The sequence below is a fragment of the Alexandromys fortis genome, unplaced genomic scaffold (assembly GCF_014885135.2).
Source record: "Alexandromys fortis isolate MF-2015 unplaced genomic scaffold, M_Fortis_MF-2015_v1.1 scaffold_94, whole genome shotgun sequence".
NCBI classification, from domain to species: domain Eukaryota; kingdom Metazoa; phylum Chordata; class Mammalia; order Rodentia; family Cricetidae; genus Alexandromys; species Alexandromys fortis.
In genome coordinates this window covers 816,550-829,870 of record NW_026067979.1, presented here as the reverse complement: position 1 = coordinate 829,870, position 13,321 = coordinate 816,550, and the positions used below count along the sequence as shown (strand labels likewise).

General features: G+C 41.0%; 1 protein-coding gene across 2 annotated transcripts in view; it reads right to left on the bottom strand.

Moving 5' to 3' along the window:
* The window catches only part of Spire1 (spire type actin nucleation factor 1), a 120,791-nt gene that overhangs the window by 40,932 nt on the left and 66,538 nt on the right, over positions 1–13,321 (bottom strand). For both annotated transcript variants that reach the window (XM_050157892.1, XM_050157893.1), the window contains exon 4: positions 12,700–12,825. In XM_050157892.1, the coding sequence (XP_050013849.1) occupies positions 12,700–12,825 (126 nt within the window). The remainder of the gene's footprint in view (positions 1–12,699; positions 12,826–13,321) is intronic.

Below are 13,321 nucleotides of genomic sequence, written 5' to 3'. Positions count from 1 at the left end.
AGACAGGGTTTCTCTGTGGCTTTGGAGCCTGTCCTGGAACTAGCTCTGTAGACCAGGCTGGTCTCGAACTCACAGAGATCCGCCTGCCTCTGCCTCCCGAGTGCTGGGATTAAAGGCGTGTGCCACCATCGCCCAGCAGTGCTTAAATTTCTTTACAGCCTTAAACAAGTCAACTTTAACTAGAGCAAATTCAATCTGAGAAAAGAATTATTCAGAGGAAATCTCCAGCCTTGAAATTCAAAATCCTAAGGGAGAGTTAGGGGTAGAGATATATGTGCCTGTTCAGCAAAATATTTAACTTGAGTTCATACTATGTACAAGTGTTACATTCAGCCAAATAGATAACAAATAATTAAAAAGAAATTTATTTCTAAGACCTGTAGAAGAATGAAGTAATTATGTCAGCGGCACATGAGGCAAGCTGGTTCAAGGGCAAACTTGTATGTGACTGCACCTTCACAGTGTCTTTTCCTTTGTTTCAGCTAAAGACTTACTGAAAAAAGTTAAGTGTGCCCATAAGAGTTCCTGTCTAGAAGTGTTATGGTCACCACCTACTTTAACATGATATGTATGTGCCTCATGACTCTGAACTGCACAGGCCCAGGGATGTATCCACCATGTTCCCTTCCTAAACGTAGTAGGCCTGCAACTGTGCTCACCCCAGTGATTTTGTATGTAAGTATATGCAGGCTTCCTTTGTCTGAAAGGCACTCTCTGCTTCTGGAACAACTGGAATCAGTACTCTCCTGGCCAGTTGCAGGTAATAAACCTCCCTCTATTCTTTGACCTTCTAGTTGTGCTTATTGACTTTGCAGTCTCCAAGGAAAGAACCCATAGTTTGGTTATAATTACAATACTTATCATGTCAGCAAGATTCAACCAGCATCAAAATGGACTGACTTGACATTTCAGTGCTTTAGAAAAATCACCAGGTATTGGTGGTCTGATGTTCTAACCAATACCCCTTTGCTCACACATAACTGAGAGTTCAGTATGGGGATGCTCTCAGGTCCAATAGGAACCAAGTTTTTTCTATCATGTTCTTCTTGTCATTTAAAGGCTACCACAGCAAGCACTACAGTTAGTTGAATAATTATAAACCAAAACATAACAAAATTCAGGAGGTGGAGCAGAGCAAAATGATGGATTATATAGATGCAGTGGAGGCCTAGCAACTGAAAGTCATGATTTAATATGCTCACATAATTCCAGAAATATCAACTTCTATGACTTTTAGTCATATGGTGGAATGGCATGAGAAGCAATAATTAGATATATTTACTCCAAACTCTATTGCTGGAAAGTCTGCCAAGGCTCAATCTCTACTCTCTCTCTGACTAAATATAGGTCTTTACACTCCTTGTCTTTACTTCATTGGGATCAAATTCGTACCTCCCTACTATTATGGAAAAAAAATCTGTTTTCTATAATATTAAAGGTAATTTAAATGAATGGCCAAAGAACATCCTTTGTCTTAACTTTCCTGAAAAGCAGCAAACAGGGTTGTCAGATACGAGCTGTGTGACTTCTCATGCCTTAGCTAACTGCTCTGATCCTCAATTGATTTTGTCATTTGTAGAAGGGGCACAATAAGAACTCTTAGATTTTAGTTAGGTGGTAATGGTGCATGCTTTTAATCACAGCACTCTAGAGACAGAAGAAGCAGATCTCTTTAAGTTCAAGGCCAGTCTGGTCTACAGAGCAAGTTCCAGGGCATCCAGAGCTACAGAGAGAAATCTATTGCCAAAAAACAAATAAAAACAAAACTAAACAAAACAAAAAAACAACTCTTAGATTTTGATAAAGGATGCAGCCGGCTCATATGCAGAGACTTAACCACGTGGGCAGAATGGATGTGTGAGCCGAGGAGTGAGCAAGGGACTACTTATGAATTCACATTTCACCTCCAGGACGCTTTACTCTTAGCAGATTTGTTTCAGATGACACCTCTTTCTAATCTCTCCATGAAGCTAAAATTCTGACTCGGAACAAATCAATAAAATTGTCAAAAGTTCATAAATACTACAATTGTACATACAGGCCTGATCTAATGTGTGGCTCAAAATGTCTAGTTTTCCAGTTAACAAAAAAGAAATTGAATTATTTGAAAGTAAACTACAAATCTGTCCTATTTCAGAGATGAGCTTCTGTCCTCTTGTTGATGCTGTTTTAGCTTCTGAATGAATTTTTCTTGCATAAATGTAATGACAGATGCTGGCCTATGCTTAGAATGCGGTGAGAAAGCTCTAATTGGGAGCGCACACACTTGCCAATTAACTCTTCCCTTTCTGGTGAAACCATTCTCAGCTAGCAATTAGAATATATCCATGCCAACATATTGGTTATTGGCATCTTCAAAAACAAATAAATAAAATGTACTCTGTAAATCACATACACACCAAATGCTCCGAGTATAATTCATTTCAATATTTCAATGCCAGCTCTTACACAAATGCCTTTTGATTTTAAAGATCACCATTTTTCTCAGCTTGGTAACCATTTCAACCCAGCTGTCATTTTCTCTGTACATGAGGACTTGGAAGAAATCTTTCATCTTCTTTTGTGCAAAAGCTTCTTGTGAAACACTATTAAAGCAGGACAGTAGTGGTAAGAACAAGGATAACCTGGACAGAGATTATTTAAATGTCACTGGCTCAGTGAGCATTCTCGTGTACACAGACATTTACAACAAAATAAAAAAATCACAAGCAGCAACAAGGACCTTGAAGGTTACAAATGATGAATGAACTAATTAAAATGAACAAATGGCTACCATTCGCACAGACATCTGGTTGTGAATCTCTGTCAAAAAGTGATCTGTTCACCATTTGGAGGGATATAAACCCATTTTAGGAATGGGAATATATTTCCAGCTAACTTAAATGCCACAGTTGTATTGCTAGAGGTGTAGAGAACAGGCCTGAGGGAGGGCCAGGCAAGGAGAAAGAGAAAGCTGATAAAATGTTCTTCAGTATGAGACAGGGGTCTGTGGCTTTGTTTCTCTGATTCTCACAAGCAAGCATCTCAGTGTGAGCTGACGTGGAGTCTGCACTATGACACAGGTGGAGATGCCTGTTTGCGTGACAAGAGAATGGGACTGGAAACATTTACACAGGTCTTCTGAAAAACCAACTTTCACATTTTAAAATGTAGTTATAGTATCAAAAACGATTTCATAACAACTGAGCCAATTCCAAAATTGCTCTCCCAGAGCATTTAATATATGCACATATAAATTCTATTTTAAGAAAGATATTTTAGTCAAAGTCATCTTCAAGATAAACTGAGATCAAAGATTTCATCATGGAAATCATCTTTTACTGCCATGGAATTTCTTACACAGGACTAACTAAGTCAATCAGTGTATATAAGTCACTGAGTAAAGCTTCTCAGTGATAACATCGCAGCGTGTAAGATGCGGATAGAATGCTCGGAAAAATCTATAAGGAGCCATTCTTATTTTCAATTTAGTTCCTCACCCTGGAACTTCATTGCCTGGTGAACTATTAGTAACTAAACACTAACTGGCACCTGGCAGTCATCTTTCCATCTTACTGCATTTTGTTAAGCATAGGACAACATCAAGCCATCTGGAAGAACTCGATGACAAATTTTTGCAATGTCATATGTGAGAATAGTTTCAACATCTGAAGTCATTAGAATAATGCCATCATTTGTGGAAGGTGTGCATGCTAGGTATGTGCACACATGCATGCGGGTGCACATGGACGTGTTTGTGTGTGTGTGCAGGACCATGGGTTAACAGCTGGTGTCTTCCTCCATCACCCTTCTCACGTTTTGAGACAACATCTCCTACTGAACCTAGAGTTCAGCAATCTGGCAAGAGTAGCTGGCCAGCAAGCCCATGGGATCCTCCTGCCTCTATCTACCTAGTTCTACTATTATGGGCACACACCACGCGGCTGAATGTTGGGGTTCTGAACTAAGGTCCTTCTCAACCATGAATAATCCCATTTTAAAACAATAGTAACTATTAGTATTGACCCAGGAGAAAAGTGTTTCCTTCTCTAGGACAATTTTAGAAAAAAATTTGAATTATGAAAGACCAAAAAAAATCTATTTACTGTTCAGTATAACAGATTAGAAAGTCAAAGGTGAATAATTTAACCTTGCTCTTTTTCAATAATGAAACTATTATATCCTCATTTACATTTTCTAATTTGTAAAGTTAAAACCAATAAATAAATACTTTAAAAGCACATGTCCTTAGGGTAAGGAGATCGACCAGTGGTAAAAGCATTTGCTGCAGAGCATTAAGTTCTGAGTTCAAAGCCCTATAGCACACATAGAATGCTGGGTTCAGTAGTGAAAGTGCACACACGTGTAACTTCAGCACTGTGGGAGTGGGGGGGGGCCAGAAGCAGGAGGACTGCTGGGGAGACACCCCATCTCAAGGGCATACGGTGGGGAGTGATTGAGCAGGACACCCGACATCCTCCAATCAAGAAGAGAGAAGGCTGAGAAAGTTAAAAAGCAAAGGAGAGGGAGGGAAGATGTAGTCTCAGGCTCCTGCCATGAGTTCTATGAGAGTAAAAATTATGGCACTGGGCCTAGAGAGAGGGCTCAGCACAGACCTACATTTGGTTCCCAACATCCAGAGTGTAGCTCAAAACTGTCTGTACCTCCAGTTCCAGGGAATCTGATGCCCCCTTCTGTGTTCTATACGCACTGCACACACATGGTGCACTTACAAACACGCGGGCACAATAAAAATATGCCTTTAAAATAAAAAAAAAAAAGGATTGAGTCAAAAACTGACAAACATAAATCTAAATTCTAGGTTTTTAAATCTAATTTGAGTAGACTCTTTATCCTTTTTTAAAAATCTACCTGGGGCTGGAGAGATGGCTCAGAGGTTAAGAGCATTGCCTGTTCTACCAAAGGTCCTGAGTTCAATTCCCAGCAACCACATGGTGGCTCACAACCATCTGTAATGGGGTCTGGTGCCCTCTTCTGGCCAGCAGGCATACACACAGACAGAATATTGTATACATAATAAATAAATAAATATTCTTAAAAAATCTACCTTATTTTTAATAGTTTTAACTTAGTCAGTATGTGTGGAGGTGTGCACTGAGTGCATCTGTCCGCAGAGGCCAGCAGTGCTAGAGTTACAGGTGTTGTGAGCCCAGATGCCAGTGCTGGAAACCAGACTCAGTCTTCTCTCTTACCTGCTCAGCCCAGTGTAGATCTTCTGAAGAGAACATGGAGGAAAAATGGAAGCATTAACTCTCTCCTTCCCCCTCCAGCCCACACAGGGCAAGCTTGGTTTCCTGTTCTCTCAACTCTGGCCTCTCTGGATGTCAGGACTTAGCACTGGTCCAGAAACATCAAACACCAAAAGCGGCAGCTTGCTTCCTCACCCTACTTTCTGCCCGAAGTTCCCTGATGAGCACAAATTTATCAAGATCTCCATTTTAAAAGAAAGCCATCTTTAAAACACAGCAGCTTCATTTCTAGAAAACCGAGTCACTAAAGACTAACTGTATTTTGTTTCCTTCACTGTGTGTTCCTGCAGGCTCACATGTGTGCATGTGTGTGTGCAGGCCAGCAATCAACCCCAGGTGTAGGCCCCTTGGGAGTCACCCACCTCGTTTTAAGGAGACAGGGTCCCACACTGCCCCAAAGCTTACTGAGGAGGTTGCAGGGATCTACCTGTGATTACAAACTCATGAGCCAAGGCCTCCAACTTTTGTACCTGGGCTATAGGGATTAAACTCAGGTCCTCAGCCCATTACTGATTGGCCTATCTCCCCAGTTCTCTAACTATATTCTGTAAGTGCTAGTCACAAATAGCACCAGAGATGGCAGGTGGTGGTGATGCACACCTTTAATCCCAGCACTTGGGAAGCAGAGGCAGGTGGATCTCTGTGATTTTGAGGTGAGCCTGGTCTACAGATTGAGTTCCAGGACAGCCAAGGCTGTTACACAGAGAAGCCCTGTAAAAAAAAAAAAAAAAAAAAAAAACCCAAAATAAATAAATAATCAAGTAAATAAATAGCACCAGAAAGAAGACTGTCCCTAATATATATAAGTTCATGTATTTTGTTCAGGAGGAGTGTTCCATGGCATCTCCATGGAGACAAAGTGATCTGCATATGCTCAAAGGTTTACTACCTGACTAAAAACAGAGGTACAGAGGTATTCAGTCACATACACTAAACAAATGCAGTCAAAGGTCAGAATCCCAAACATACAGAGGTTTGCTTAGTGCTAAAGAATGTGTTCATACAGGAACCCGAGGATTGTGCAATGGTCTGGGACCAGCCCTTTATGGATTCATTTTCTACATATTCCATGTGGAACTTAAAGAACTGCCAATCACAGGTTCAGACCTGGGGACAAACACAAGCCCTGAGCACCACTTTGAACAGAATTCCATCATCCCTGGTCCCCCCTTCCTCTTTGGAGCCTGTTCGGTACTGCTGGCTCTGCTCGTTGCCTTGTTTATTCCGGAACATACTAATTTAAGTTTAAGGTCCAGCAGTTGGAGAAAACACTGTGGTGGTCACAGACATCCTCACAGTACACAAGCGCCAGGAGAGGCCAAAGAACCTTTACTCCAGGACACAAACGTGTGATGACTGAAATCAGGAAGACTTTTCTATCGGCACCAAGGTCTTAGCTTTCACCTATAGTTCTGGATGTACATTCCATTTCCATCTACAATGTACTTTTAAGATTGTCTTAAGAAATATCTGCATGAACTCCGTGGGAACTAAAGAAAGAACCGGACAGTTTTCCAAAGATGTTACAATTTCTTTCTAAAAGAAACCTTTTGTTTATTAGCACCAATCTCTTGCCACTAAACTGTTTTATTATACATCTTTAATTAAGAATGCGTTCATAGACTAAGCAGTCACAAAAATAGAGACTCTATGATCCACCCCATTTCAGACGTCCAATTTCCCCTGTGGAGTACCCTTAGGAGATGCCCTTTCTGACAGTGGTCCCTGGATCTGAAGAGCTCCCCCTTCTTTCTCTTCCTGTCTTTCTGCCCTCGTCTCCTAGCCCTCGCTTGGGCTGCTTCATTCACCTCTTTGCTCAGCAGCATTCTAGCTTCAGGCCAAAGTCAGTTCTGGACTGCGCCTCAAGCCCTCTGTCTTGAATTAGCTCCCTTCATGCACCCATCACAGCTTTCTTACACTGTGCTGAGCTGACTCCTGCTTAACGTGCTGTGAGGATGGACCAAGTTCATCCTGTTCACCACTGGACCTCCAAGGCAAAAGGAAATAGCAGAGCACTTAACATACGACTTCTGTGACGACTGAAAGAATTAATGTGCACAGACACCTTAGGACGTTATCTAGCACAGAATAAGTGACTAGACGTAGCCCGATACGTAGTATGCACACTAAAGAACTGCTTTGGGAGTGAAACCGTTGTGCCCACATTCCTGGTTTCCTGAAGTACAGTACCTCCTTCCTTCACGAGCATGCCTAACCAGCAACAGTTACTGCATCCTGTCAAACTTTCACCATCATTCGCAACTCCTGCATTGCTGCTCACACTGGGACTGACAGACACCTCCGTCATGTCCTAGTCTCTCATCTCAAGCTCCATTTTCATTATTATTATTATTATGTGTGCGTATGTGTTAAGATATCTTCCTCTATCAATGACTACCTTTTTTTTTTTTTAAAGCAGGGTTTCTTACAGAACCCAGACTTATTTTATATGACTTACAAAGTTTTCTGTTATTTCTGTGGTGCTGAGGAACAAACAAACACCAGACCATTCATGCTCCCACCAAGCTATATCCCCTTTATTTTTAGATGAGTTTGCTTCTTTTTGTTCTAAAGTTTTCAAATGTTCTGTTAATTCACTAGTGTGGGATATTTTTAACTTCTATTTTTAAGATAAGGTCTGAGGGTGGGAGAGATGGCTCAGTGGTTAAGAACAGAGGTCCTGAGTCAGTTCCCAGAATCCACATGGTGGCTCACAACCATCTGTAATGAGCTCTGGAGCCTTCTTCTGGCCTGCAGGCACACACACACAAACAGAACAATGCATACATAATAAATTTGTAATTAAAAAAAGATAAAGTCTTGATAAGATGACCTTGAACTCACTCTATAGTAAAAAAAAAAAAAAGCCTTGAATTGGCAATTCTCTTGCCTCACTCTCCCAACCTCATAAATTAAAAAAAATTAAAAGTACATAATAATTCACAACACTCAATTATTGGCCCTGTCTATCTATTTAACTATTATTGAGGGGTTTCTCCCCACTCTGGGAAATAAATGTTACTGGGCATGCACTTGAGAGCCAAAGACTTATACAATCTGAAGAAAATGTGTAAGAGTTTGGGTACGAACTTAAAACATCTATATGTGCACTAAGGAGTGCTGGTGTCTGAGCACAGCATGATAAAGTCATGCTGCTCCATCTTTCTGCATAGGCTTCATGACTTCACGAACCTCTGCACACCTAACGTTCCTTCTCTGATGTCAGACATGAGTGAGCAGGAGAAACTCTCTGCTTGACTGGGGTAGAGGAGGCAACAAAGGTAAAAGATGGAGGAATGACCAAAAGAGGAACCACTAGCCTGGGAGCAGAGGTGCTATGACTTCATGTCTTCCCACGCCTGTATCAGCTTTTCAGGGTAAGGAAGGGGTCAGGTAAGAGTATCCCTATTATGTAAGACTGGGACCCTGGAGTCTAAGTCCCCTTTACTCAGTCTGCTGAAGGCAGTTTTAGGGACACAGCTGAATTTAGGCAAAGAGGCCTATGTAGAAGCCTGCAGATAAAAGAAGGAGCTTAGGGAAGGGGGTGCTAAAGACGTCAAGGCAGCTAGCCTGTTAGTTCATGAAGACTTCTCTGCTAGACTCGGAAAACCTGAGAACCAGAGACAGGAATGGGGCAGTCTGGTCAGAACCAGCCTGTTTTCTCAGAACACAAACACTTCTGAAATCACCTCTGCACACTCACTCCTTCCCCTCCCACAGGCCTTCGTCCTGGAAACCGGAGAAACCTCAAACTGTCTTAAAGACCATGGCTCTACTCCAAGCCCTCTGAGACCTGTGAAGGGTTGAGCTAGAAGGGCTGCAATCTGGTTTATACTCCACTAGGATCGTTCCAGTTTCCAACTGGAATCTGAGGACACAAAGACACGACTGGTGAGGGTACTATGGATATAATCCAGAAGAAATGCTGGTGGTCTGAAATAGTAGGCCATGGCAAGAAGAAGCCTCCTTCAGACAGCACAACAGAAAGAGACAATAATGGACAAAATAGGCAAAGACAAAGAACCACAGATAGAGGGAGAAATAAAGACATTAGGAAAGAAGGAGAAGAAACCCATAGACACAGAGTTGACATCAGGCAGTGAGAAAGAAACAGTGAGTCAGAGACAGAGGGAAGAAGAGAGAAAGTGAAAGTGTATAGGGGTGTATCTAACACAGGTTAACTTATTTAAGCAGTCATATGACTAATAAACGGTAGAAAATTACTCAATAACAGTAAAGGAACGTTTTAAAAATTAATAATTAGCCAGGCATGGTAGGGAAGCATAGGCAGGGGAATCTCAGTGAATTCAAGCTTAGCCTAGCCTACACAAGCAAGTTCCAGGCCAGCTAGGGCTATACAGTGAGATACTGTCTCAAAACAAGAAGAAAATAGAAATTAATTATTATAAAGCAATGGGCTTCATTATGGTATTTTTATACAAGCCTCCAGGGTCTTGCTTTGTAGCTTCTGGCTGGCCTAATACTAGCAATGTAGGCCAGGCAGGCTGTGAACCTGCAACAATGCCTGGCTTCCTTTTTACTTTCATGTCCTCTCTCTTTCCATTCTAAATTCTATACATGAGAGGACATATGTGATACTTCTCTCTGTGAAACAGAATTATTTTACCATACTAATAAGCTCCTGATATTATTTCCTGCAGATGACATAATTTCTTTCTTCTTCTTAAATGTGTCTACAAGCCCACATGTGGAAGCCAGAGGACAACCTCAGCTGTCACCTTCAGGAATGATGTCTACCTCATGAGACAGGGTCTTTCATTGGCCTGATGCTCACCAGTTAGACTAGGCTGGCTGGCCAGTAAGTTCCAGGAATCCTCCTATTTCTGCCTCCCCGTCACTAAAATTACAAGCTATACCATCATGCCAGTTCTCCCCCCCCCCTTTTTAAGATTTTATTTATTTATTATGTACACTGTGTTCTGCCTGCATATACTCATGCACACCAGAAGAGGGGACCAGATCTCATTGCAGATGGTTGTGAGCCACCATGTGGTTGCTGGGAATTGAACTCAGGACTTCTGGAAGAGCAGCAGTGCTCTTAAGCACTGAGCCATCTCTCCAGCCCCCATGCGAGTTATTTTTACATAGGTTTTAAAGACCAAACTCCGGTCCCCAAGCTTACTTATGAAATAAGCATTTTACAGACTGAGCTATCTTACCAGACCAATTTCTTTCTTCTTTTTAAAAGGACAAGCAAGCAAACTTTACTGAGAAGTACAGAAACAGCTCCCTAAAACAGGAGAGGTACTTAAAAAGAGTTGCCTAATATCTCCTTCACGGTGGAAACAAGGACACGGCAGAAAGAAATTCTTATACATTGTTGATGGGGATGCAAATTAGTTCAGCCAATATGGAAATCAGTATGGAGGTTCCTCAAAAAACCAAGAATAGAATTACCATATGGATTTTACTATAACACTCCTAGACACATAGCACAGGGAATTAAATGCAACACAATTCAGAGATACTTGTACATCTACGTTTATTACAGCACTAATTCACAACAGCAAAGTTAGGAATTAACCTGGATGCCCATCAACAGATAAAGGGATAAAGAAAATGTGGTGTATACATACATAACAGAAATAGAATTTAATTCATCCACAGAGACCTTAAAAAATGGATCAGTGTTAGTATCATATCTAAAATTATAAACTGAAAATGAGTTGTTTCTTTGAAAAAGGCGTTCTTTTTCAAAACGAAGCTCCTATTGTTGTTTCAGACAGACAAGGATTCATGTGGTTCAAGCTGGCCTTTAATTTATTATGTAGCAGAGGATAGCCCTGAACTCCTGGTCCTCCTGCCTCTACCAGAGTTCCATCTGAAAACATCTATTTCTCTGGTACACTGAGCTTTTTCCCATATGAATCCACTTCTGGTATATCGGAGAAGTCGATGCAAACAAGGGCAATCTGTCACCATGGAGACAAGGACTGTCAGTGCACACTGGGGATGCAAAATGCACTGATTTTTCTAACCCTTAAATTTTATGTACCAAAGCTGGGCATGGGCATGGTAGTTCCCACCTTTAATCTTAGCACTCTGGAAGTAAATGGCTGTTCAACACCATGTGGGCTCTGGGAACTGAACCCAGGTGTTCTGTAAGAGCATAAAGAGCTCTTAACTACAGGGCCATCTCTCCAGCCACCTAAAGCAAAATTTAATCAAGAATAAAGAGAAGTTTTTCAGGCTAACAGAATGGAGAGCTAAAAATGTCTACCATTCTTTAAGTTTAAAAATGTTTTCTGAGAATGCTAGTGTTGGAAAAAATTTTAAACTCCTTTAACTTGCTATACTAGTCTGAAAAATATGCTCTGGGAAGGCAAATTCTTAGTTCAGGACAACTCTAAAAAACTCTTGGCTGAGGGCAGGTTTGAGACGTTCACTGAGTACTGCCTGTTTCTGTCTCTAAAGATCTTCAACAACTCAGTCTTAGCTCCTTAGCTCCTTCACAGCTTTCCTCTTGTGTTTTTTTAGAGGCACAGGTTTCCCTGGCCTGTCACTGGCCCTGCTATGAACAGTACTGAGAAAGAGTATGAGGAAACCTCGAACTGTTCCTGCATCCACAGCTGAGCTTATGAAATATGGCTTAGTGGATGGATGTGTCACCAACTTTTTACTAGGGCTACTTGAGTCTCACTTGGCGACAGGCCAGCTTCTCCCTTCATGCTTGCATACCCCACAGGTGTCTCTTTCTAAACATTTTAGTCTAGTGACAATAGAAGCTCTGCACTCTAGTCATACTGGAACAAGCTCTCTCGGGGCAGATGCCAACAGTCTTATGTATGATCTCAGTGGATTTTCACAACCATCTGTGCAATATAGAATAGGTCTCTCCTTCCAAACAATCTGGAATGCTTCTCCTTGAACACAACACTTTAAACCTTAGACATGAAACAGTAACTAAACAAAATATTCAGATTTTCAGAACAGGAATTCTGGTGTCCTCCACTAAATCTTTAATAAAGTCTACATCAACAACTGAACGATGAAAAGACAGTGTGGCCTCATGGATAAGAATGTCTCCACCTTATCCACAACTTCCTGAAGGAGGTGATAATATGTCCCAAAATGAACAACAGAAGAATACAGAATGAGGTGAAAAGTCAGTACCACAGGAAACAGATAAAAACAATCTCGACTGGTAATTGCACTTAGAAGAAAGCTTTATGAAAGCTTTTGTTTTATTAAATAGTCAGTGTTAATATTCAAGAGTACATATTATAGAACATCTCTGTTCTATAATAAATACGTATTCTTGAGAGGTAAGAGGGTCCTGAGTTCACAACTAGCCTGGGTATACAGTAAGACCTTGTCTTTAAAAAGGAAAAGAAAAAAACAAAGCCCAAACCAAAAAGCACAGAATGGACAATATTGAAAATCGAGACTACCTATTTCAATGTCTATAAACATTAGGGCTTGTACTCACCTCCTTCGCACTCTTAATTTTGGTCAGAAATGTATGCAGTTCCATGGTTTCTGCAAACAGTGCTCGACATACTGCCTGATAATGATTCGGTGCCTCCGACTCAGCTGGGAGATGAGCGGCACATATCTGCAGGAGAAAAAAAGGAAATAATGGAGTTTGGTTGTCACTGGCATTTTAGGTACCATTAAAAGAGACACACCCATCTACGTGAATTTCTTCTTTTAGATGAAGCTAAGTCCCATCACCTGAGGTTTATGTACCATAGGACCATGGATAAAGGCCACACAATCATGTGGAAAAATGGTTTAACTAAAGGATACCTAGCAGCAAAGATAAGCTGACTAGAATTAGATCCTATTGGGAAATGATAGGGACATGTGCCAAAAAGTTTAGTCTGAGAGGAAAAAAAAAGATTTGCTAAATATTGACAAGGTATTTTAACAGTGTCATAATTAGTTTCAGCTGTCAATTTGATGCAAAGCAAACCTGGGAAAAGGTAACCTCAACTGAAGAATTGTCTTGATCACACTGGCCTGTGGCCAAGTCCTTTTCTTTTTTGTTTCTGTTTTTCAAGGCTGGTTTCTCTGTTTAACAGTCCAGCTGTCCTGGAACTCGCTTTGCA